We start from the raw sequence: 27,869 nt of genomic DNA, 5'->3' as shown, positions 1-27,869 counted from the left end.
CAGGATGTGGTCGGACAGGTTGCCCTGATGCTGTGGTCGGACAGGTTGCCCTGATGCTGTGCCCACTGAAACTTCAGGTCCCACTGCAGAGCCCGCATACGCCACCTGGCGTGATGCACCAGAAGGATGCAGGAGGCCATCAGCCCCAGGAGCCGCAGCATCAACCTGACCGAGACTCGGGATAAAAGCTAAAAGATCGGAATCAGAGCCTGAATATCCTGAACCCGCTGTTCGGGGGGATAAACACGAAACTGCGCTGAGTCCAGAACCGCTCCGATGAAAAGGAGCTTCTGAGAGGGGCACAGGTGTGCCTTCGGCACGTTGATGGAGAACCCCAGCGAGTGCAGGAGGTCGGCGGTAGTCTGGAGTTGGGAGACGACTGTCTGGGGCGAGCCCGCCTTCAACAACCAATCGTCGAGATAGGGGAAGACTGAAACCCTAATCTGCGCAGATGAGCTGCGACCACCGCCATCACTTTCGTGAACACCGTGGGGCGCTGGTAAGGCAGAAGGGGAGCACAGTAAACTGAAAGTGCTCGTGGCCTACTGTGAACCGCAGGTAACGCCGGTGGGCCGGCAGGATGGGGATGTGGAAATTTGCGTCCTGCAAGTCCAACGCTACCATCCAGTCTTCTGGGTCCAGGGCAGTTAGGACCTGAGCCAGTCAGCATCTTGAACTTCTCCTTCCGGAGGAAGCCGTTGACGCTCCGTAGGTCCAAGATAGGGCGTAGGCCTCCTTTGCCCTTCTTGGGTACCAGAAAGTAGTGGGAATAGCAACCATGTCCTACTTCTGGCCCAGGAATGCGCTCGATGGACCCCTTGACCAAGAGGGCCGTAACTTCCTTCTGTAGAAGTTGCAAGTGATTCCCCGACATGCGGTGGTACTGCGGTAGCATGGCTGGAGGGGTCGCCTCGAAGGGGAGGGAGTAGCCCCTTCGGACGATTTGCAGCACCCACCTGTTCGACGTAATGGTATGCCAGTGGGGGAGGTGATGGCGGACCCTGCCCCCCACTGGCAACGAATGGGCCTGAAATGCCGGACTAGGAAGGCTTAGAGGCAGATGCTGCAGGGGCGGGTGTGGACTGACCCTGTCTGTGTCCCCGGGTACCGCCACGGCGGTAACGATGTCCGCAACCACGTTGAGCCTGGGTCTGTGGCTGGCTGGACGTGTGGGGGTGCCCCTTCCTTGGCCACGAAAGGAGCGAAAAGCGGAAGTTTGTTGGCGCTGGCCTAGGCCAAGGACTTGGAGTCCTTGAAACGCTCCAGCGCACTATCCGCCTTGTCGCCAAAGAGGCGACGGCCATCAAAGGGCATGTCCATGAGGGTGGCCTGGACATCCCTCAAAAAGTTGGCAGACCTCAGCGAGGCATGGCGGCGAACCGCCACCATCGTTGCAATCGCCCTACCCAGCGAGTTTGTTGTGTCGAGTCCACACCGTATTGAGTAGTGTGCTGCATCCCACCCTTCCGCCAGGGCTTGGGCGAGCTTTGCCCGGGCCTCCTCCGGGCACTGTGGCAGCACCTCCGCAACCGTATCCCACAGAGAATGGGTGTAACGGCCCAAAAGGCAGGCGGTGTTGACAGACCGCAGCCCCAAACTCAAGGAGAAGAACAGTTTCTTCCCAAACTGATCGTAACTTTTGGATTCCCGATCCGGAGGAGCGGTCGGGAATGCGGTCTGGGAGGTAGGGGCCTGGATCACCAGGCTCTCAGGGGTGGGGTGAACGGACAGGAAGTTAGGGTCGCCCGGAGCCGGGCGGTGGCGTTGGGCCACGTTCCGATCCACAGGGAGGCCTGTGGAGGGCTTGGACCAGGTGCCCAACAGAACATCGGTGAGGGCTTCGTTGAATGGCAGTAGAGGCTCCGAGGAACTTGCCTGCGGTTTGAGCACCTCAGTGAGGAGGTTAGTCCTCGCGGCCGCGATAGGGAGCTCAAGAGCCAAGGCTTTGGCTGCCCTGTTCAACACCACGCTGTAAGCAGCCCCCTCCTCCATAGACACGGAGGGAGGAGAGATGAATCCAGTGTCGGGCGAAGTGTCCAGAACACTGGCCTCCCCTAGCTCGTCTGCCCAGTCCTGGCTCGACAAGCACTGCAGTGCCAGAGGGTCCTCAGACCCCTCGTCATCCATCTCCTGATAGCCAGGGAAAAATGATGGAGCTGGGTCGTAGATGAAGTACTCATCCATCGGCGCCAGAGACGGCGCTGGGCGGCGCCGGTCCGACGCCGGACCCGAACCAGGGCTGGGACTGGGGACGTCGTCGTGGGCGACACCCTCAGGGTCGGCGCCAGCGGAGGAGTCGTAAGGTCCACTGTCGACAACCCAAATCCAGGCCTGGATCCTGCGGGGCCCTGCGGCGTCGGGACCGGAGTCGACGACGGCACCGGGGCCGAAGCACCCGACGGCGCCAGGGCAGGAGCAGCCGGCCCGCTAGGGCTCCCAGACGGACCCGCAGGGTCCGAAGGCGCCTCAACAGAGTCCTCATGGCCACGAGGAAGCCACGTATCTCCTCCGGCGTTGCGTGCAGCCCAGGGACCGGCGGGTGTGGAGCTGGACGTGGCGCTTGCTGCTCCAGCGGAGCCGTGTGGGCGGTGTCGCCCAAACCCATGGGTGGTGTTGCCTGAAACCCCGGCCGCGTCGCTCGAGCGGCGGGTGCAGTCGGAAGAGCGATGACACCTTTTTTGACTTCTTTTTCGAGTGCCTCGACTTACCTGAGGACTTGGAGCTCGACAAGGGGAGGTGACTCGTCAAGCGGTGAGGACTGCGGCTCCGCGAACGGTCCCTCGACTTCCTCCTAGACTGGGACCTCGAGTGGTGCGGAGCCGACTACCGGAGCTCGAGCCGCTTACGGGACCGCTCCCGTCTAGCCTTCGAGGTCAAGGCCCGGCAGTCGGGGCACGACTTGTTATCATAGTCGGCCCCGAGACAGTAAAGGCACCGACGGTGGGGGTCGATCACCGACATCAAGCGGTGACAGTCCTCGCAAGGTTTAAACCAAGGCATCTCTACCGGCAGCGCAAGTCAAAGGTTGGCTTGAGAAGTGATCAAAAATTATCAAAAAAGTTAGTCAAAAAATGACTAAGAGTACTGCTCTTCCCGGATCTGCGCTTGCTGGCGCGGAAAAAAGAAGAACTGACGTCAGCGCGTGAGGGCAGCGTTTAAGTACTCCGACGACATCATCCCGGCGATCACGACGCCGACAACGGATGCGGAACCGCAGACGACGCCTAGCGACGTGCAGTGGTACTGCTGACGAAAACTTTCCGGATCCAGTCTGACGCCTGGGGATATTCTAAGGTAAGGAATCTATTACTAACGTGTTTCTGTCAGATCCCAGATCCTTGAGACTAGGGGTGAATGTTTGCCTTGTCCAGCATTCCGTCCATCAATTGTTTCTTTTGCATATGTCGACCTAAGTGGGAAGCGCAAGCCCAGACGTGGGTCCCGTGCTCACTACACCACTGAATACAAGCTAGCCTGGCTGATGAAGGGTGATGCCCTGAAACCAGTCCCAGGAAGCCTGTTTCCGGTTCATGGAGGACCTGGCTTGGCAGTTTAGGCTGGACTGTTCCCATAAGGAACAGGGTCAAGACTGATTTGCAAATGGCTGGGTCCAAACTGGGGTGGTGTGGTGAGCAAAAGAATGATGGATTAAACCCAGATCTTTGTGACTGGGGGTGAATGTTTGCATTGTCCAGGATTCCATCCATCAATTGTTTCTTTTGCATATGTCGCCCTAAGTGGGAAGGGTATGCCCAGACGTGGGTCCCGTGCTCACTACACCACTGGATTCAAGCTAGCCTGGCTGATTAAGTGTGTTGCCCTGAAACCGCTCCCAGGATGCCTGTTTCCTGTCCAGGCTGGACTGTTCCCATAAGGAACAGGGTCAAGACTGATTTGCATATGGCTAGGTCCAAACTGGGGTGGTGTGGTGAGCAAAACAATGATGGATTAAAACCAGATCCTTGTGACTGGGGGTGAATGTTTGCCTTGTCCTGCATTCCATCCATCACTTGTTTCTTTTGCAAGTGGATGAAATAGAAGCGCAGGTTGTCAGACTTCATTTGGGAAGGACGGAGGGGGTCTTGAGTGCTATGGGGCAAACGGAGGCTACTGACCATCAACTTTGGGGGTTGAGGTCATTTGTGGAATACACCCCTACCCTGTGATGTTGAGACAGACAGAAGGGGTGGTATAGGCCTAGTGCAGGGAGGTGAGGCCTTAGACCAAATCCTGGTGTACTCAGAGGTATTTGGCAAAGAGTAAAGACCGCTGCATTCACGGGGGTGTGTCCCACTCTTCCTGTCCCCACTCAGCTCCATGTTTCTTCACAATGGGTGTCAGGGCCTCCCCCACACCTGGGGAGGAGGGATGAGCCAGGATCAGACCAGAGGGCGGAAGGGGCTAATTAACTCAGACGCCATCTCCCCCTCCCACTCTCCAGGAAACCCTCTGCAGAAGCCCCCAACCAAAGACCTTCCTATCGGCCTCTTAATCAGCAATTCTCTGGCCCTACATCTGCATACCTAGTTCAGCCTCCCTTCGTCCTTCATACCAACCCTCCTATATTTTAACAGAACGGCTATGCAACACACACCCATTGTGTTGGGGCGCTTTGCATGAGCACCAGTTGCATTGCACAGGGACACATCCGTTTTTGTAGGCACGGAGAGATGGAGTGATTTGCCCGTTGTCACAGGATATTGGGTCGCTGCTTTCTTCGCCAGCTTTGGATTTGGCAGCTCTGACCGATCATACGTCACATCCTCGCTACGGGTCAATGAAAGAGGGCATTACAAGGCGTACTGATTTTATTTTGGCAGTTTTACTTAAGGTGAATTAGTTTAGGGGCACTGGAGTCTTTGTGGCATCACACTTGTTTGCAATATCTAGGGCTCTTAATGTTTAAATGAAGTATACACTTGAAATCACACGTTTAAGCAGTCTGCCCTGGATATGGAAACTATGTAAAATGTTACTCTCTACAGCTTTCATTCTCCGAATACTTGCCGACTCTTAAAACCATCTCTCACTATACTCCTAACTAGTGCATGAAAAAATGACATTGATTTACTCTCGCTTGATTGCTCTCCTTTCTTTCCTAACTTCCATCCTCCGCACACTTTCTATTTCTGAGTATAGCCTCCTCTCACTCTCATGTCTGTCTGCCTCAGTCTTTCTTATTGTGCCATTCTGCAATTGGCTGGCACCTCATTCCATAGATCACAACCTCTCCTCTTTAAAACCCCAACCCTTGTAATCTAACATTATCTAATCTCCACCAGCCTATCTATCCCACCAACCATTCACCTGAAACAACATAGACCCCACTAATGATCAGAGTAACCCGGTATTAATATATAACAAAGTAAACGGATGCTAATTTTTTTGACAGCACATTGCTATTCACAATAACCATTGCACTAACCACTAACTTGAGTTCCGAAGTAGTGTGCTACTCGCCTTAAAGTGATTTGACACCTTGTTTAGGGTAGTAAGCGCTATATAAATCCAATTACAATTACAATAATAGCTAGTCCATTACCGAAGATTTATGGGACAGGCTAAGATGAGGTCTGACTGGTCGGAAATACCATTGCATAAAACATGTAAGTACACATCAGAGGGGTGGTAATCTTGAATTAGAACTAAGGAAACAGGAGTCGATCTAAACAGTTATATCATTGGGCACAGAGCAACCAATGGGACATAACTTAGATGCTGAGCTGCATATACATTTATACAGCATCCTAAAAGCAATACTGATTCCCTCAAATTTATTGAACTTTGTTGGATCACATATCTATGGAATGTAAACAACAGCATGATATGCAATACTTTTAAGAGTACTTGGAATGATATAACAAATATAAACATTTTCATTGTGGTGATTATCTAAATATATGAGGTTGGGTTAAAAAATGAATGCCATCTTTAAATGAGCTATGAAGATCATAACAATAAGACTGAACATTAAACAAGAATACCAGTGCTATTTATAATTGATGATGAAAGATTTATGAAATTCAGAACTCTTTTCCCTTGAATTATTAGAACATTTTGATAGGCTGTCTGACTGATAAACTTATAGCCATATAAACTGACACATTTTTATATGGATCTATGGCAAGCCTTCCCAATATGGAAAATTCTTGGATTGCTAATATGCCTGCTTAGCCAGCGAGAGCTGTGCGATCCATTATGCGACTAAAATGAATATGCTACTTACCAGTATGCATCTGTTCTTGGCATGTAGGGCTGCTAACATTCATATCTTATGCATAGATCGCCGCCTAGTGTTGGGTCCGGATGATTGCACATTGTTGTCCTGGAGGAGTCTTTGAAGTATCACGAGATAGGTGGCTCCTCCCCTGGACTACAGTGCGCATGGGCATCGACTCCATCCCCAGATTGTTTTTAGCCATTGTGGCAGAGATGGAGTGAAATAGTGTAAAGGATGTCCATGCTAATGATGAATGCATAGAGAGTATCTGCAGCCGCTACGGGCACCGGGGAGGAGGGCGGGCGATATGAATGTTAGCAGCCCTACATGCCAAGAACAGATGCATACTGGTAAGTAGCATATTCAGTTCGAGGCATGTGGGCTGCTAAATTCATATCTTATGCATAGAATACACAGCAGTCCCTCCATTAAGGGCGGTTGCCCGTGCCAGCTGCAGAAGCTTGAAAAAGTGTCTTGAGAACAGCCTGTCCTACAGCTGCTTGCTGTTTTGAATGCACATCTACACAGTAATGTTTGGTAAATGTGTGTGGTGTAGACCATGTGGCTGCTCTACAAATGTCTTCTAAGGGAATGTTCCCCAGGAAAGCCATGGAGGCCCCCAATTTGCGTGTGGAGTGCGCCCTTGGGGGTATTGTTAAAGTACGTTTAGCCTTTTGATAACAGATTTGAATGCACTTAACAATCCATCTGGCTATTCCTGCTTTGGAAATGGGGTTGCCTTTGTGCTGTGCTGAGAAGGCAACAAAAAGTTGTTGTGTCTTTCTAAAGTGTTGTGTTCTGTCAATGTAGTACATTAGCGCCCTCCTAACGTCTAATGTATGAAGCATTCTTTCTGCTACTGTTTGTGGGTTTTGGAAGAATGCAGGCAGGTCAATAGTTTGGTTGATATGAAACTGTGACACCACCTTAGGAAGGAATTTGGGGTTAGTGCGGAGCACTACCCTGTTGGAATGTATCTGGATGAATGGCTCTTGGATTGTGAGCGCCTGCAGCTCACTAACACGTCTGAGCGATGTGATAGCAATGAAAAGCCACTTTCCATGTGAGAAACTGAATCTCGCAGGAGTGCAGTGGCTCAAAAGGTGGGCCCATCAGCCTAGTGAGGACCACATTGAGGTTCCACACTGGTGCCGGTGGTGTTCTTGGAGGAATGACTCGCTTCAGTCCTTCTAGGAAGGCTTTAATGGCAGGCACCCTGAAAACAGAGAGGTGTTGCCTATTCTGGAGATAAGCCGCTATGGCAGATAAATGTATCCGAATGGAAGCGTACGCTAGATTGCATTTGTAAAGATGTAACAAATAGCAGATGATGTTAGGAATGGATGCATCTAGCGGGTTGATATTGTTGTCTGTACAGTACATGACAAACCGCTTCCATTTTGCTGCATAGCAAGCTCGGGTAGTGGGCTTTCTTGCCTCCCGGATAATGTCCATGCATTCTGGAGGCAGGTTGAGGTAGCCAAATTCTAAGACTTCAGGAGCCAGATCGCCAGATTGAGCTGTCGCGGATCTGGATGCTGAATGTCGCCATGGTTCTGCGTCAAGAGCCTGGATGTGAGATGCAGCCTTTGATGCGGTACCACGGAAAGTTCTAGAAACGTGGTGTACCATGGTTGGCGTGCCCATGTTGGAGCAACCAGGATGAGAGTCATCGAGTGTTGCTTTAGCTTTCTTGCCACCAGCGGAATGAGAGGCGCTGGGGGAAAAGCGTACGCAAATTTGCCTGACCAGTTCATCCATATCGCATTCCCTTGCGATTCCGGGTGAGGGAACCTGGCAGCAAAGCTTTGGCATTTTGCGTTTTCCCTTGTGGCAAACAGGTCTATCTCTGGATGACCCCACTGCTGGAAGTACGGGTGGAGTACTGATGGATGTATCTCCCACTCGTGCATTTGATGGCTGTATCTGCTGAGCAGATCCGCCATCTGATTGTCCTTTCCTGGGAGGTGTTCCGCCATGAGCAAAATGTTCCTCTGAATGGCCCACTTCCACATGCTCTGAGCCAGATGAGACAGCTGTGGTGAGTGAGTACCTCCCTGCTTTTGGATGTAGTACATGGCTGTCATGTTGTCCGTCCGGATCAACACGACTTTGTTGCACAAATGTACTTTGAAGGACTTTATCGCCATGAAGATTGCCATCAATTCCAGGTAGTTGATGTGCAACTTCTGCTGCTGGGTGGACCACAGTCCCTGCACAGTGTAGTGGAGCACATGAGCTCCCCACCCTTGGAGAGATGCGTCCGTTGTTAGGATTATCTGTGGCACTGGCTCTTGGAACGGTCGTCCCTTGCAAAGGTTGTGTGGATTCCACCAATGCAGAGAGTTGTATGCCCGACCGGTCACCAACACTAGGTCTGTCAGTTGTCCCCGAGCCTGTGTCCACTGATTCGCCAAGCATTCTTGGAGCGGACGCATGTGCAACCTCGCGTGCGGGACTATGAAGATGCAGGAGGCCATCATGCCTATCAACTGCATGAACACTCTCGCTGGCAGGGAGTGTTGCGGGCTGAACTTTTGGATCAGCGACTGAATGCTGTTGATTCTGACTGGGTTTGGCTGAGCCATAGCAGTCAGGGTGTTTATTGTCGCGCCCAGATACTGCCGCACATGGTTTGGTTGAAGGTGCGACTTTGGGTAGTTTAGCGAGAACCCCAGGCTGTGAAGGAGTTGAATAGTGTGGGACATGTCTGCGGCGCACTGTTGTTCCGACTTTGCTTGAACAAGCCAGTCGTCTAGGTACGGGTAGACATGTATGTTCTGTCTCCTGAGGTGCGCCGCCACTGTCGCCAGACACTTTGTAAACACTCTGGGGGCAGTAGTCACCCCGAAGGGTAGGACTTTGAACTGATAGTGCCTGTTTTGAATGGTGAACCTGAGGTATTTTCTGTGGGATGGGTGGAGTGGGATGTGGAAATAAGCATCCTTGAGGTCCAAGGTTGCTAGGAAGTCCCCTTGATTGAGCAGGGGAAGGATTTGTTGCAGTGTCAGCATGTGAAAGTGTTCTGACAGTATGTACACGTTGAGGGGGCGTAGATCCAGAATAGGTCTGAGGGATCCGTCCTTTTTTGGGATGAGGAAGTACAGGGAATAGACCCCTGTGCCTTCCTCTTCCACTGGTACGAGCTCGATTGCGCCTTTTTGCAGCATCACCAGTACTTCCTGCTGCAATAAGTGCAAGTGCTCTGCCGACATAGGACGGTGTCTTGGGGGAATGTTGGGAGGAGTGGATGTTAACTCCAAACAGTAACCGTACTGGATACGTTTTCTCACCCACCTGTCTGTGGTGATGGACGTCCAGACTGGCAGGAACTGCTGGAGTCTCCCCCCGACAGGTGTTGTATGGTCGGGGGGCAGTGACAGAGAGTCACTGTTTGTTGGCGGAAGAGGAACGGGAGTTGTTGTTCCCTCTGCCTCTGCCCTTGGCACGGTTACCTCTGTAACCCCCTCTACCCTGCTTGGGGTACGAGGATTGCGCACCACCCTTTGTGAATTGTGTTTGTTGACCCAAGTGTCCTCTGGTAACACCACGTGCTCCTGAGCGACGAAAAGTGCTTCCCCTGAATTGTTGTGACTGAAGCGCCCCCATGGACTTAGCAGTCTTGTTGTCCTTTTTAATCTTTTCAAGGGTGGTGTCTACATCTGGACCAAACAGTCTGTCAGGATTGACGGGCTGGTTGAGGATTGTAGTTTGAATGTCAGGCTTAAATCCAGATATACGAAGCCAAGCTTGTCGCCTTAACATGACGCTAGTGTTAATTCCCCTAGCCGCTGTATCTGCCACATCAAGTGCACACTTTATTGCAGCGTTTGAGATAAGCTTTCCCTCTTGTATGAGCATTTCGGCTGCTTCCTCAAACTCATCAGGTAGGTGTTGAAGGAGCTGTTCTAGGGTGTCGTAATGCGCCCTATCGTATCGTGCCAATAGTGCCTGTGTGTTTGCTATACGCCATACATTGGCAGCTTGCGCAGCCACCCTTTTGCCGGATGCCTCAAGCACTTTCGACTCCTTGTCTGGGGGAGGAGCTTCACCCGTCGTTTGGGAGTTTGCCCTCTTGCGGGCATTGGCGACCACCAACGAGTCCAGAGGCAACTGTCCCCGAATATAGGCAGGATCTCCAGGTGCTGGCCTGTATTTTTTCTCGATACGTGGGTTCACCACTCTTGCCCTGGTAGGTTCCTTAAAGATCTCCGGGGCATGTTTAAGGACACCTTTGAGCATAGGAAGTATTTTAACTGTTCTTTCAGAGACAGAGAAAGTGTCGAACAAAAAATCTTCCTCCACCGGGTCAGCATGCATGTCCACATCATGATTTGCTGCTGCCCGTTCTATTAAAGCATTAAATGCTGCAGAATCCTCTGTTGGAGATGTACGAGTCCCAACACCTTGTGGATCTTGTACCACCTGATGTCCACCTTGGTCCCCAGTGTCGTCATATGAGTCCTGCAGAACATCAGGGTCATTGTCAACTGGGAAATTGTATTGGTCATCTTGTCCATCATCCTCTCCTCCTGATTGGTTGGGTGAAGGAGATGGACTTCTTCTTGGTGGTGGCAGAATAGGTTCAACAAGGGCAGGAATGTCCTGGTCCGGCCTCTTCTTCTTTAGTGGAATAACATAGGATTCCAGCGGTTGGGAAGTGATTTTCCTCTTGTAGAGGGTCAATTTCCCTGTTTGGGCATCGATGTAATGCTCAGAATGGTCTTCTGAGGCTTGATGTTGATCAGAGCGCCCCTTTTGCGTCGAAGGATCCGACGTGTTAGCGATTTTCGGCACCGATCTCGGTGCAAATGCTTTTGGTGCCACCCTAGGTGGCAGAGTGTAGAGAAGCTTGGTCGAGGTCTTTGGAGGCGATGCAGTTGACGACAAAGTCTTCTCCCGAATACGTTTGAGGGAGTCGGTCACCTGCTTTGTGAAGGAGGCAGAGGGTTTGGTAACCGACGGCCGATGTTCGGTGGCGTCGGACTCCCTCGGTGTGGTCGAGATTTGCCTCGACGAATCTTCGGCTGCAACGTGTCGCGGCTCCGTTGGAGTCTTTGGCGCCGACGCCGTTGCTGCCGTAATGCCTGCGGCCTTCGGGTTGTGGCTTTAAGTCGACTTTGATTCGACTGCGCGTTTACTTGACGGCGCCGTAGGAGCGTCCGAAGGCGTGTCAACAGACTTAGATGTCCGTGCCGGAACGACTGTGCTTGACACTTGATGGACGGCCTTCTTAGAGGATGGTTCCTTCCGCACCTTTTGCGACGCTGTCGACTCTACAGCCTGCTTCGACTTCGGTGGGCCTGAGGGCGACGGAGCCGATGAAGGAGCAGGCTTCGATACTTTTTGTTGGACGTCGGCCATTTTAGGTTTGGTCGATTCCGAAGGTTTCGGTTTTGGCTGGACGTCGGCCATCTTTGGTGCCGTCGGATCCGAAGGTTTCGATATCTGAGATGGCGGCTCCGCTTGAGTGTCCGTGGCCGGGCCAGAAGGCGGGGCCGGGGATAGCGGTGCAGGGTCGTGGGTAAGGCCGAGTGGCGATCCCGTGACCTGAGCCTCAATAATGTAGACTTCGGGGCATAGCTCTTCCTCTGAGCTATCTTCCGCGGCCCCATAAACTTCTTCGTCGTCCCCTACCTCCTCGATGTATTCAAGGTCGTGGCCCTGTTCCTCGACATGTTCCTCGGGATCGGCCTGGACCTCCGTCGACGGTGGTGAAATCTGGAGATGATGGCTGCCGCCTTCTTCCGCGGGGTCGTCGAATATGTCGTCGGGTGCCGGCGCCGCTCGCTGGGCCTCGAGGCGCGCCGATGCTTGAGCGTCTTCTTGGACCTGAACTTAGAGCAGGCCATGCAGTTTTCTTCGTTGTGGTCCGGTGATAGGCATTTATTACAGACCGGATGCACATCGATATGTGGATATTTGGATCCACAGACGGGGCAGAACTTGAATGGGCTCCGCTCCATGTTAAGTTCGTCGGGTCTTGCTGCGACGAGAGGGCCTCGATCGAAGAGTTACTAGACTCCGTAGATGTCCGGCTTAGAGAGTCGGACGACGCTCGAGAACGTACGCAAACAATACCGACGCAGGTAACGAAGGCCTTTTGGCCTTAAGAACAAAGTTGTTTTCGGTTCCGACACGGAGACGTCGAAACCACATCCGAACCCAATGGCGGAAAAAAACAATCTGGGGATGGAGTCGATGCCCATGCGCACTGTAGTCCAGGGGAGGAGCCACCTATCTTGTGATACTTCAAAGACTCTTCCAGGACAACAATGTGCAATCATCCGGACCCAACACTAGGCGGCGATCTATGCATAAGATATGAATTTAGCAGCCCACATGCCTCGAACCAATTAATGCCATTGACCATTACACGATGAGTAATAATAGGACTCAGATACATATTTAGTATGACTACAACTTTTGTAATAGCTTGTACATTCATTTGAAACCATGTATAAAGGAGTTGGAGGAAAGTAATACCATATTGATTGCATAAGGATAAAAGAGTAAAGAACAAACTGAAGATGCTAGAACTATGAGGTAGCTTATGAAATCACTGCAACATAGTTGATGAGCCCATATATCAATGTTATAATATGAGCTAGTACAATATGCACATGTGACTTTAATAGGGATAATTTACAAATCGTCTTGGACATCAACTGGGACTAAGCATCATTTAGTCCAATAGAAACATCAATAATTATGAGTTAGAGAAAATAATTCCATCACCTCATTGTAATTGTGATATTTGCACGAACAATTACACTTTGGCATTATTAACACACAATGTGAAACTATGGCAACCCACAACATGCATAAGTGAGTATTACAAGCATATGTCACTTGTAGAGGAGAAATGTAATAAGCAGGATTTTTGTGGTTGATAAGCGTGTACATTGATTTTCTAATGCAATATATTTCAAACAGAAAAAATCTAGCACATTTCAACTTAATTGTGATATTTGATCAGCCACAGACAGCTAAGCATCATTGATACACAATGTGGACTATGGTGATCACAATATATATGAACGAGCATTACAAGCAAATGCCACCTCTATATGATAAATATAATAAGCATGGGGTTGCTCTACCCATCAGCTAATTTCACAATATAATATATATCAATATTAGTATATGCGGTCCTACATGAACTGCTACTCTATGCACAGTCTCTTTAACAGTAACAACTTGTGAACTATATTTAATGTCAACCACGGGCCAAGTCTATTTAATCTAATAGCAACATCGAAAAGTATGAAGAACCGACAACAAATTCAGCATGTGCCACTTTAAATCATGATACTTTCACAAGCACTGACATTTTAGCACCGCGGCCACACATAATGCGCTTTATCATGACAACATTTTGTGTGAACAAGCATCATGAACACATGTCACTCCCAAAGGACAATCTAGGCAATATGTTGATTAACAGCCAGAGCCAGGCCAATGATCAAACAATAATATTAATTACCATGAGGTTCTTATAGGAGTGCATAGGTGGATACATCCCAATCAACGGCCCCTAAAGCCAATAATAACATAAAATGGTGACTTTTGTCACACTGGAGAAGATTTCATATACGCCTCCAACATTACTGTGGAATGAAAAATGACTGTGTTTCATCTATATCCCACTTACCAACAATACGAGTCATTATTGGGTCAAGTATATAAATTCACAAGATCTAACAATTAGGTATCATAAATATGAATTCACAAGCTCTCACAATTGGGGATCATAGAATCACTAATATTGTTATTAATAGCTCGAGGAGGAGTTAAATAGACATCATAACCATGCACATCAAAAAGCATAGGCTTTCTAATATTTAAGGCGTATGTCCACTCATTCCTATTTAGGAATGGTTCAGTGTGAGGGTATTTTACTAGAAGACTAGAAAACAAAAAACGCAGCCTAAATGGTCGGATGGTTGTGATATGAATCAAATTTGTTGACAGTAGTAGAAACAATTAGAATTATATAATGTATGTCACATCACATGATTAACTATATATGGCATACGATACAACACTCAGACAGAGACAGTGAACATTGTAATTAACTTTGTTAGTAAGGAGTATAAAAACTGAAAGACATACAGGGCCGGACTGGGAATGTAAACCAGCTCGGGCAATTGAGTAGGACCGGCCCCTATTGCTTTTGTTACAGGTGGCCGATATTGCAGGACTGCTGCAAAACAGGCCTCCAGTAACAAAAAACAGCCACCACCAGTCCAAAACCAGCTTCCACTTTTCCGATCCACTGTGAAAACGCCTGGTGACTACAACAGCCAGTCCGGCCCTGATGACATGTGAACAAGAAAACCACTTTACTGAGTTCTAAATGGCGGCGGTGGCCGGCACAGGTAAACGTGGTGGGAAGAGGGGGTTTGGGGGGAGGTGGGGGAAGTCGACAGATGACAGAAAAGTTATAATTAAATAAATAAATAATACCTATTCCGTTGGCTTCCCCCTGCCCTGTCCCACTACGCTTACCTGAGCCGGCCGCCACTGCGTAAATGGCAGAGTTGAATAGCGAAAATGGAGAATATCTTATTTCAACTGTACACTACAAGGTATTTGGACAAGTATTTACAAGTTGGAAAGAGACAACAGACCAGTTGACTATTTGTATGGGTGTTGGGAAGGGTAATCATGGTCCAGTTGAAGGTGGGTAGCCACAACAGGTTGGTAATGTTTGTACGCTAGATGTTTCAAAGTTTGTGTTGCAATAATAAATATATGGGCTCTTTACTCTTGAGGTGCCACTGCAATTGTTGTTTGCTGGATATATATATATCTGTATATTGCTCTCTCTCTTCAAGGTCAAGCATCACAGACCCTACGTCAGAGTTCAAAAGAGAACATAATACTGTGCATACCCATGACACTCGACGAATTGCCTTGTTTGCTATGGTTCCTAAGATATTTGTAATATTTTCTGTGCTTTGCAATTCAGTACTACTCACACTCTTTATGCGTTCTCACACGTTCCTCCTACTAGCATAATTTTGAACAGCTATCAGAGACACCCCAAGATATATTTTTAAAAAAGTCCCACTATATAGAAAACAGCACAGAGAACTTGCATTTTACAAAGTCAGCATCTACAAAAAGGAAAATCATTTTCTGATGAGATCATCATCTAAAACTCAATGCTACATCAACTGCACACCGATGACCATCATCATTTAGTGACTTATGCACAACAGAGTAGACCAATCAGGGAGAATGAAGGCGCGGTTTGTTTGAAAGCACACAATAAACGTGTCAATAAACAAGACAGTTAGACAATAAACATATGTTTCACTTGGGATTTTCACACTTGCATATGTTCATATGCATTTCATATATGTATCTAGAAAGGAAGACATTATTCCTAATAAAGAATACTTTTCAAAACATATGCATTAATTACTTCGATCATTACAGCAAATTAACGTATGCACAAAGTGTTACTGGAATTAGCTCAAACATTCTAATTATATTCTAAAAAAAGAATATTTACTTACCCCTTTACAACACTGGCATGAACTGCTGATACAATGCCTTCAAGGATCTGTAGAGGGTCAGCGGGAGAAGTGAAGAGAGAATCATGTCCACTGTGCAAAATAAAAAGAAATAAAGAAAGGTAACATTTAGATAATATTGGCTTTAGCTTTCCAGTTATTGTAGACTACAGCTGTTCATACTGAGAGCTAATGATTTAGACCCAACCTTCTCTGTGGTAATTTCTGCACAACCGAAAATAGCAAGGAGCTCTCGGAGGATGAGAGGTGAGCAGGCAACTCATGCTTTCCAATGCCTGTCTAACCCCTTGAATGTATAATACGACATTCTGTATCATGACAGATGGTCAAATCACCATTTCGAAAAACGTTTTCCACTGAGAGCTAAACAGAAATAAATGCATGATCGTCTTAAAAATTCACAAAGATATGGAAAAAAGAAAACCTATTCTGTTAATGGAAAATTAATCATTTACCCCAGGAAGGCATAACTTGCTCAATATCAGGGGTAGAAAAAATGAGTTTTTAACAACAACAAAAAAAGTCATTTCATTGTATTGAAAAGCAAACACATAGTTAGAGATTTGTTTTTTAACACTGAACCACAATTGAAGAAGAAAGAACTTTCATTGCTACACATCCGAATTGACGTATACATGATCACACAAACAAAACAAATGCAGCACCAATAAAACTATGCAGGGAAATAAAGAGTTAAGATAAAAAGTGATTTACCTAATGCCAGTCCGCACATTGTGGTGGAAAGAGGGTAGTCTGGAGAGTGGGACAGGAAGAATAGAGAGTATCTCTTATGGACTTAGTGGATGACCCATGGATCTAGTGCATTATTACTAAACTGGTGGCCAAATGGTAGACCCTCCCCCTCCACCAGATGATGGTATCTTATGGGTGGTTAGTCCGAGATGTTTTGACGCCGCCCAGCCAACGGACTACAGTGGGGCACAGATCAGCAACTGTTGTTGGTGAGGCATCCCCTAGACCAACACTTGCCCCAAAATAAGCAGTACATTTAGTGAGGTATCTGTATTGCGCTGGCAAGGGTGTCATCATTGGGACAGCCGTGCCCTGGACAACCTAAACATTTCTTTTCCCAGTAGTAGAATTGCTTCATTCTGGATTCTCAACATAAGAAACCAAGTCGTAGCGTTTTGAGGCATCCCAGGGAGGAGCCGGACAACTCACCTAATAGCCACTCACCAACCAAGGGCTTGTCTCTGGTGTGGCTTGGATGTCTCAGGTAAAGTCTGTGGAATGCATCCCACCATTGTGGCAGAGGGATCAAGCCATGAATTCTGCAGAATCGAAGATGCACTGCAGAAAATGTTTGGAAGTGTCCAAACTATCATAGACTAGATCGGCCTTTTCATAAAGTTAGTGAGACTGATAACAGTCAGTCTTGCTAGCTCTGTCAGGGCAGGGGAGCAGCGGCCTAGAAGGCAAGCGGAGTTTGAAGGGAATAGGGAAAGACTATGGGCTCATTCCATTCATTCCAATAGATTAACAGAGGCAACTAATGTAACGTTGACCAGAAAAGGTGGCTGGACAGCTTAAGTTCATTGAGATTCATTGTGACATGTCTCCTCAGTATCCACTTCTGGATCAGAGAGAGTGGGAGTCCCATGGGGAGAGAGGAGCAGTCAGTCAGAGAGAGAAGATGGAAAGACACAGATCTGCATAGACAATGAGATTATTGACAATCGAATGAGACTTTTATGCCTAATTGAAACAGAGCTTCGGTATCTGGGGCAGAGGAAAGAATCGTGTTCTGCACACCATGAACCTGTGAATGTCAGGGGGCCACACCTCAGTAACTCTGGAAAAACAAACTGCAGAATCTGCGGAAAGCAGACTTTTAAAAGTTATTTCCCTTCAAGCTCTAAAATCATCACATTACTTGAAAGCAACCTGATTGCCCTTTATTGTAAGTCTGCACTGGGAATATTCAATGAAGCTCTGTATTTATTTAACTAAATGAAGGAAGTGTCTCCGAAAGACTATTTTATGAGCACAGGATCTGTAGATCATGTCTAAATATCAGCAAAGGGCATAACGTTTGCAAGAACAGTTTAGCTAAATGAAATAGCAATTTATTTCTACAGTTTAACTGAAAATCAAATGACATAGAACTATGCAAAAACTCCAGCCAGGATTAAGTCAAGCCTGCACCAGGGACATATGCATTTATTTTCAGTAACAGAATTTAAGAGTGAAGCCTAAATTAATAGCAGTGTATAAGGACTGAATCATTTATTTACTGATGCGTTTGAAAGCTAGAATAGTAAATAACTGATTTACAATAACTATTCATTTAAGGAAGCTGCATTGTTATGTGCATTTGAACAGGCGATAACTAGTAAAATTGGCATATATGTTTATTAAACTGCTTTCTTTATTTAAACTATGAATGTTACTTTGTTGTTGCATTGTTTATTATCAATGTGGCATTTATATGCACTATAGATGAAAGGAGGTTGAATAAAGTATTGCATATGTATGTTTTCCCTCACTGCATGCGTGTGTAAATGTAGCCATTGTGTGGATGGAGGCACTACATCAGAGAGGTATTAACTTGTGTTACGCGGTTGTTTATGTGCAGTCAAGTTTATTCATAGACACTTAAATTTAGTTTTGTTCTGCCTTTGTCAGAAGGGCTGATGGTTGGTATTACAAAAAAGGAAGCTGAATGATAGTGACACCCTCAAAAGCCTAACTGAGCACGTCATGACTGAGCGTGCGCTTTACAAATACACGTTATGTTATGTTATGTTATAGCTAGAATAGTACAAAGAACTGCTGCGTAAAGTTTCATCAACGAAGACCCAGGAAAACAGCATAATGAACCTCCCTCCAACTAATGAAAAAATACCCTGTTTTAATAGGCATACAAGGAGGCTATATTAGAATGGTGGCATTTGCAATGTAAGTGAGAGGTTATTCCAAAAAGTAAAAATACTTATGTATATGTAAGAAACCCAACCAGCAAGCTGACAAATAAAACCGATGACAGAGGATGATGAATACCGTGACACAATTTTCGAAACACCTTAAGGGGCGAACATTTGACAGGCAAACCAAACAACTCCTGAAAACATGAATCATAGGATGGAATATACCAACATCTTAAGAACGCTAATGAGAGAATATGCTGGGGAGGCGGTGCTTACTGCCAAGCCATGAGGACGCGGAAGGAGGGAGCTCCTTGGCCACCGCAATCCTTGGCCCACTGCAGCTGCCACACAGGCTCCTGAGGCTGACTGTATGCCCTTGGAGAGCAGAGCCCACAGAGGGCCTTTGGATGCTGGAGGGGCCGTGCCGCTGCTGTGGTGGGCACTGACTTCGCGCCAGCGCAATGCCCTCGATCACCTAAAATGGTGGCCCGCACTGTTAGCGAACACTGCTTAGGGGGAAAGGCAACCGCACCATGTGTGATCCCCGTTGCCCGGAAAGGCTGGCTAAGTCATCCCAGGCCTTGGGAGCCCAGAGGGGACCTGCCCCCAATCCTTCATTAGGCTGCCGGTGGCGACGGAGTCCGCGAGTTGGCATGGCCTGTTCTTTTCATGCGGCAAGCCTCGCCCTGACTCAGAGGCCCTTGTGATCCGAGACATTGCTTGACAGAGCGGTATTAGCACAGACGACCCAGAAGAAGACGTGGCAGGAGGTGTAGCTGTCAGGTAAGACGCAACCCCCAACAGTGGAGTGGATGTAGAGAGCCGAGGGCCTGCCAGCCTCAGAATTACCACAGTGGAACTGTATTGGCTGCCCCCGTACTACTAGAGCTGCAGGGCCTTCAGAGAGGCTGCACGACTATGCACAAACTGGCATCAATCTCAGATGAGGTACTTGCGTTGTCACCACCTGGGGCCCCTACCACCTTGGAGGCACGTTTCTTATTGTGTGGAAACAGGGGACTGTGTTTAACCTGAATGGAGTGTCACCTTACCTACTCCTGATTGTTGGTATGCTGCCCCACTTCTCAGGCCGTGGACGCCTGGTGGCCAGATAGTCCCTTGATTTTTTTACTTTCATTTGTTAGTCCTACATGTTCCTACTGACACCTATGGTAGCGGGGTTCATTTGGGTGTCTACGGATTGGGGGGGGGCTGAAGCTGGGCAGCTCCCTGGTGGTCTGAGGTCTTCGGTGGATACTATTTGGAGACACTTGTTCCCTCGGTCTTCCCAGCGAACCGAATGGATGGTCGTGGATGACTGAGTTTCCTCTGGACCGTAACCCTACTCTGTCCTGCTGGTCGCATCCCAAATGCTGGTCTGTGCACTTGTTTGAAGTAACCTCTGAATGCCCTGAGGGCCCTTTAAGAAGGGACCATAACCCTCATTTTCAGCTAGCAGACTTGACACCTGGTCTACTTAGGCTCTGTGTTTTCCCCGGAGCCTTGAGACCCTCACTGATGGTGGAGCTGTGTTCACCAGGGACACCTCCCCACCCCTGCCCGGAATGCTGCTGGTGCCACGTCTGTCGCCTGTATCACAACTGAAGCACCGCAGGCTGACTGTGGAAGTCTGATAATTCTTTGCTACTGCTTATAGTTGTGCTTCTTTTTCGAATACTTCTGTTTGTGCAGTCAAGTGCACCACCATGGGTCACACACATCGAGCCAAGGAGAATGTCTCCATGACCGCCTTCCAGGAGGGGATCAAGCAAGGCACGAGTAGTGGAGATACTTCCTCCCTCTGTAGTAAGTTTGATACATTCCTGGCTGCAATGCATGCCTCTGGGGAACATCTGGAGGGGAAGAAAGATTTCACAGCAGTGGAGCTCAGCCTCATCCATGAGGACTCACGTAAACTGTCAGAGAGGGTCATCACATTCGAGGTCAGAGCACAGCACAGCCCCAGTCGTGTAGTCTACAGAGTGCCGCCTCACAGAACTAGGAACCCAAATGAGGCGATCATCAGGAGGGTAAGGCCTGCCGGAATAATATCCGAGTGGTTGGCCTCCCAGAACTAATCCTAGGCTACTCTTTGCTGGTCTTCTTAGAAGATTGACTTCAGGAAGCTGGGGCTGCTGAGGGCTTATCCAAACATTATGCTTGCACAGTCTCCTCGCCCTAGGGCCCCACCTTGCACAGTGATAGATCGCCTCCTTCATTTCTGTGACAGGCTCATCTTTTGAAACAGCCTGTGTGCATGGGCCTTTCGTGGTGGAAAATGCCCACATCTCCATATTCCCTGACGTCACCCAACAGGTCCAAACCCAGAGAGCATCATTTCTCACTGTCAAGAAGAAGCTGAGCGACCTGGGCTTGCTTTGCTCCCTACTGTTTCCAGCCTTGCTGGGAGTCTAGACAGAGGATCATGACCGTTTGTTCAAGTATTTGGCGGCTGTTTGGAGTCGTACAACCAAGGTACGGTAAGCCTGGAGATGTCAGAGCACTGGAGACCTCCACATCCCGGCAGCAGAGATCCCACCTCAGAGGGGAAAATCAGCCTACCAAGATACAAGTAGCCCTGGAACATACAAGGGCAGTAAAGACTGCAGCATCACTTGGGGCAAGCGAGGACTCCATGCAGAGGGCATCCTCGACGCACCGCAGTTACATTACCGACTTGGATGACTCTGTGGAGCCAGATCTGGGTTTACCCCCGGTACGACTGAAGAACTTGTCTGACGAATAACTAGTGGGGATCCCTGGGGATCCTTGGGCTTTGGAGAAATGGCGGCTGTATGTTAAGTAAATTTGGTCGATTTCTCAAATTTGCATTGGCTGGGGGCAGGGCTGGATTGGGGGGATTGGGCAGGTGATGAGGTGCAGATTGTCCCGTTATATTGGGTTGCTTATTTCTTTTCTCTTTCTCCCTCTGGAGTTGGTTGTTCCTTCCCGGCACATCTCATTCCATTAAAGAATAAGTTGGCTCCATCGTTGGGCTTTAGTTGACTCCTTAGTGGGCCCTGTGTTGCTCATTGTTTCGGAAGGATGCGCAGTCCTAGGGAGATGTGATTTTTGACTTGTTTGTTTGTTGGGGTACTTGTGGCAGAGAATGATCTGTTGTGTGCTTGGTATGAACAGCCTGGAACTGCTGTTGGGTGCTGGGGGCACTCTGTGGGAGTATGCCTGGACTGGGCCACATAGCGACAGAGATTAGACTGATTACATGGAACATGCAGGGACTATACACCCCCTCTATTTGTGTGGGCGATAGAGGGGCCCGTAATATGCCACCACTTATTCAGCCTTTGCACGGGGATCACTCATTTGGATCCGGCCCGGGTGCCCTTCCAGTTACATTGCACTGCAATAGACCCTCCTGGTCGGCATGTGTTGGTGCTGGGCTGGTTGGATGCCTTATTGAATATTTACGCCCGGAATGTGAACCAACGTGCCTGTCTGACTAGCATGGCTCCCCTCTTACCGCAAATGACCCTTTATCTGAGGATAGTGGGGATGGCCGATTTTAATTGTGCTTCCGACCTGGGCTTAGATAGATCTCACCCTCCTATAAGCACAGTGCCGGCAGATAGCTTGGCAGAGGCAGGCTGCTCCTGAGCTGCCCAGTGGGACCTCATAGACTGGTAGAGAGTGCAGAACCCAGAAGCCTGGGTATACTCTTGTCATTCTGGTTTACACGGTTTAGAAGTACAGCTCGATAGAATTTACTGTTATAGGGTAATGTGTGGTAAGGTAACTATCACAGAATACTTGGCAAGGACGTATTCCAACCACTCCCCCTTGCTGTGCTCATTTACATGGTCTCCATGTCCGCTGAAGGTCGCCACCAGGCAGTTAGATCCTGCAATTCTCGAAGAACAGGCCTTCTGGGCCTCTTTGGGTGGGAGGGTGAGTTTCTAGCTATTGGCTAGATAATGTGGATGGATTAGGAGGCAATGAAGGTGGTGGTTTGGGTATTGTGGGAGAGGTGTGGCGCCACGGCCAGGGCGACTGACGCTGGAATCTGGGGATCAGGGTTCGATCCCCGGCTCCGGCGGCAGGTTAGCCCAGCACCATGTGACTCTGGGCAATAGCTTGCTTATTCTTCCCGACGGCCCCCAGCGCCTAGAGACCCTAACGGGTGATTGTGCGCTATACAAATGTGGATTATTATTATTATTATTATTATTGTACCACAAAGAAGATTAGGATACGAGCTCAACTGCACAGTGACATACAGCGAGAGGAGGCAGTTCTTAGTGGCCTTCCCTGGGCCTTAAAGGGGACTCCGGAGGAACAAAAGAAACTACTTGCCCTTGTACACCGACTGCGGCACTTTGATTATAAAACCTACCTTACTAGAGCCCATGCTTAGAGAGATAAGTCGGGCAAAATGCTTGTGTGGATGTTGCAGAGCGAGGCGAAAGGGCATACTATATTTTAAATGTGGGATGCCTCGGGTGTGATGTCTTTACACAGGAGGGGATTAATGCAGCATTGATCCAATACTATAGAGGCTTGTACTCCGCTAGAACTTAGGGCAGTGAAGTTGATATGCTGAACTACATTGCAGACTCTTTGCCGGTGCCCTTAGACCCTGGGGCGGAGTGGCAAATGGGTGTGGACATCACAGAGCAGAAAGTGCAGGGACAGATTAAAGAGATTGCAAAGGGAAATATCCTGTCCTCCCCATACAAATTTATGCGATGTATGCCTCGGATCTCATTCCTAGGTAAGCTTGCTTGGTGGCTCCCGGGCAGTGCTCCCTCCCTCATTGCGTGAGGCCACAACTGTATCCATGGCTAGAAAAGACAAAGACCCACTTCTCTTGGATTTGTATCGCCTCCTCTCGATGCTTAGCGATTTGGTGATTAAACCAACCCTACACAAGGAAATGGAGGTAAGCCATAACAAGAGCTTCGATGTTAGCCAATGTTATTTAACAGGGAACACCGAAAAAGGGCTGAAAAATGACTGACACTCAGGTGTGATAACAGATGTATTTACTAGTGTATATACAAAACATGAATTTCCACCCGTAAAAGATTTACATAAAAGTAAAATTAGAACAGCATAGCATAATGTCACTGCAGCAAAATCTGATCAAAGTTGGGGGGCTGTGGGTTTTCTTGCAACGTCACAAACCCCTGCAAGTCTTGGGTATTCAAAAATTCTTTGCAGATGGTGTCCCACAATGAAAATAATTTGAGATGTGGGTGGGTGAAAATTATCTTTCAGAGTGGGGAATGGGCTAGTCCATGGTACAAAACGAAAACAAAACAGAAGTGTAAGTGTACTTATGATATGTTCCTCATTCTGATACAGACAATTTGCACTACATAAACGTTTTGCACACAAGTACTTCTGCGAAGGCTAAGTATCATTAGTGCAGAAAATATAAATTCACCAGGGCACACAGGTGTAAAGGGTACACCGCCTCCCAATTATAGATGTCTTTTGATATTCAACTTGGGGCCCTGGGCGCCCACTTTCCTTACTTGCTATGGATCCCGTGGTACCCGAACACATTTGCCTTTTAACTATAATCACCGGGATCTCCCGGCGTACCTCGTCTTGTTTGATAGACACTCCACTCGCTATCAGCAAACTAACTCCTCTTTATGAAACCCCTCAGCCTCGACCTTCTTGTTGGACCACAAGAACTGTATGGTAATTATGTATATAATGCTCTTAAGTTTGTATGTTGCGGATTCTGTATATGCCGATAAGGCTCATAATTGAACTTGCTGTGAAGCGCTCTGATACCCTCGGGTCCAGCTAGCGCTATACAAAACTTCTAAATAATAATAATAATAATGTTATTGCACTGTAATAGTAGGAATCTGTAACAGCCACAGGATCTACGAGTACTTCTGCACTGATTTCTGCATTACAGAAAGTTAGACGTTTGTTCTAAATGTACAGGCTATTTCTGAGTTTTGTAAGAATCGGGCCCTAGGGGTTTTCAAGGGAACCTAAGCCAAAGTTAGGTCATCATGTAAGTGCAAGCAGTCAGAGGGCTTGAGAGTCTGCGCTATGACAAGTGCTTCCGAGAGGGTCATACAACATAATATCAGATTACTATGGTGTGACAGCACCCTCTTCTCTGCTTTGTAATGCAGTGGCAAATAATCCATAATGGTGGATGTTTTAGGCCTCTATCACCAGTATTTCCCAACTGACATTTTCTAGGCCATCAGCATGGTTACTGACTTTTAGATGCACACGTGGGCAGGTGAGGGTATTTACCTGGACAACGAGTGTAGCAGTGAAGGCCCACCTCAAGTCTGGACTGCTCTAATCATTGGAGTGGTAAATCAGAAAATGTAGAAGAAGACATTCAATGAGCCGTCTAATTAGAGAAGCTGGTGATCTAGCGATATAACTTACATTCACACTTTGCCAAAGCTCTGTCAGCTTTGATCATGTCATCCTTCACCCTCTCGTGTGACCACTGCCATCCAAGAGCATACCTGCTTGCATGGTGATGCTAACCAGATCACCCAGAGAATAAAGTTAGTTTTGCTCCAGCTGTTCTGCTGGGAGTGTGTGTGTGTGAGTATGGTCGAGCAACTATGTGTCTGGTGGAGGAAGTGCATTTGCTAGGTTGAAAGCAACAGCGACAGCATGCATATGTGGAAGAGGGTGTGAAAAGAACAAGTTTAGCACTTTGAGTACTAGTCATACACCAGAACATCTCACAACATTGAAGTCCAAGATGTAAAGGAAACAAACGGAAATGCAGATTGCGTTAGATACGATAAATGCAAACATTTCTTAAGTTAGTTACGAGAGGCACACGGTTTATGGGGTGGTTGTAAGAGGGATACTATTGTTTTGTTCACCTGTAAAAACGTAACACTAACTTAGATTTGAAGAAACTGAGAAAAAGATTATGCAGCTTGAATATTAACCATCTCTAATTTACCTTGTGCCAGTGAAAATCAGACGTAGGGTAAATGCGGCTTCTGCAATTTTCCTGAAATGAGCCACTGAAAATTCTATTCTCTTCTCTTCTTGAATTAATGTATCTTTTAGGTACCCAGTTACGCTCTTTAGTTTCTTTTTAAAAGATCAACCTGAACAGGAAGTCACATACCTAACCACTGTGCCCCTAGATTTAGCGAATGTCAATCACAGGTTTAGAGGAAGAGGAGGGGATACTTGTGTTCTCATAGCAACACTGTTACCTCTCGTTACAGCCATGGATTTAATACAGGTCTTTGGTGCTCTAGACAGGAAGCAACAATGATTTTGACCCTTTCTGTAATGTGCACGATCTTAGGGCAATCAGTCTAACCCACAAGTATTCATTTCTCCCACTCATGTACCTTTTATATTTTGGAGGTGTTTAAAACAAAATAGGGATACACCTTTACGTCACCTATATACTTGATTAGGCTTCTGTGGCCACAATTGACTGAGGAGGCTGCTATTTAAATATATTTTAGTTTGCAGTTCTCCACCTCTCTCATCCGATGTGATTCATTGTCTAGTGGTGTTTGTAAGTTTACCGCTATCAGTAGGCACCTAGACACCTAGCTTGCCACTTGTCTGTGGCCTCCAGTTCCTTCTTGTTCCAGATTGATTCAGTGACACCGCAGTTGCCTGGGTTTTCCCGCTGGAGTTTTCCCAATAGGGTTTTCCTACTCAAAGTTCTCCCCCCTCAAAATAAGCCCTGTCCAGCCCGGTACCCACTTAACCCCTTCAATGCGGATGACAAAGCCAGCTCGTCATGGGCGTTACCTGCGCTACGCGGATGACGAGCTGTCTTTGTCACAAACCGCGCGTTTTTCAAAATTCAGCGCACAGCGGGAAAACCCGCTAGCGCGGTAGCGGTTAAAGCAGGCCGAGGCGACCGTGCAGCGGATGAGAGTATTGGATGTGCCGCCGGCACGCCAAGGCAAGCCCAACTGGGCCCATCTGCGCCTGGACCGCATCCAGCGCCGCGACCCCTGGACACTCCCGCCCCCAGAAGATACACCATCTCCAACCTCTACACCCTCAACCCCAGACGCCCAACAAACACTGCCACTGCATGACTCACGCTCCACAGTAGGACCTTTCACCTGCACCCACGCCACCTACCACTGCACACACACACCAGCTCCTCCCCGAACACACCACAGACACCAACAGAACAAACAAGCCAACTTGCATGTGCACTTCTCAACACACGCTTACTATGCAAGTAGTCCACTGAATTATGGGACCTCATTAACACCCTCGCACCCATCATCTTCCTCACTGAGACCTGGCTCAAACCCATATCTGCCCCTGACATTGCTACAGCGATTCCAGACAGATATAAAATCACCCACCAGGACTGAACCAACAAGCCGGGAGGAAGAACAGTCAACATCCACAAAGAGACCATACAGTGTACCACCACCATCACCACCAACAATACCAACACACCCATGGAACTGGAACTTCTCAATTTCAAGCTCCACACAGATGACAAGATCAGAGGCACCCTCGCATACCAACTTCCAGCCCTGCGCTTTTGCTTCTGCAACACCGTTGAAGACTTCATTGCTTCTTAGACTCCAAGGCCTACATCTTCCTCAGCGACCAAAATCTCCACTTTGATCACCCCACGTCAAAAACACTGCACACCTCCTCGACAGTATTAGCAGCCGCAGATTGATCCAGATTGTCCACGACCCTACCTACACCGCCGGACACACACATGCAAATTGGCAGTTTTTTTTTACGTTTACCCTTACTCAAACTTTTACCTTTTCTGGCATCCTAGTGTAAAGGCCACCAGCCTATTCCTGATATGGTTGCCGTTCTATCTGTAAATAGAGCAAATGTTACCATACTTAGGGATTTTTATTTGCATTCCAAAGTGTCTAATGATGAGGCATCTAAGTTGTTATTTGACTAGGCGTTCCTGCAACTAAGGTAACTAGTAAATAGGCGTACCCATAAAAAAGGCGATACCCTAAACTTAGTGTTTAGTAACACTGACCTCCTCCGGGTGCAGACTAATATTCCCTTAACCTGGGTGGACCACTTTCTGCTCTCATTCATACTAACAGTTCCCTCATCGCCCTCAGCTATGCCTTCAAACACTCGCTGGGAATTTTGTCAGTCTAACTTAAATGTGGAGGACTGGTCAGCAGTCTTACAGAACTCAAAACCTGACCTATTAGTTACAATCACTATGTCCACTTATTGTTTCAATGAATGGATCACTATTTCTTTGGACAA

At 47.9% G+C, this 27,869-nt stretch overlaps 1 protein-coding gene across 3 annotated transcripts in view; it reads right to left on the bottom strand.

The window, feature by feature from the left end:
• Window positions 1-27,869, bottom strand: part of NBAS (NBAS subunit of NRZ tethering complex) — a 2,361,081-nt gene that overhangs the window by 758,201 nt on the left and 1,575,011 nt on the right. For all 3 annotated transcript variants that reach the window (XM_078647778.1, XM_078647779.1, XM_078647780.1), the window contains one exon: window positions 15,748-15,837. In XM_078647778.1, coding sequence (XP_078503904.1) covers window positions 15,748-15,837 — 90 coding nt within the window. The remainder of the gene's footprint in view (window positions 1-15,747; window positions 15,838-27,869) is intronic.

Source organism: Lissotriton helveticus, chromosome 6 (genome assembly GCF_964261635.1).
Source record: "Lissotriton helveticus chromosome 6, aLisHel1.1, whole genome shotgun sequence".
Taxonomy (NCBI): Eukaryota; Metazoa; Chordata; class Amphibia; order Caudata; family Salamandridae; genus Lissotriton; species Lissotriton helveticus.
The sequence above is the reverse complement of the archived record's forward strand: the minus strand, read 5'-3'. Positions and strand labels throughout refer to the sequence as shown.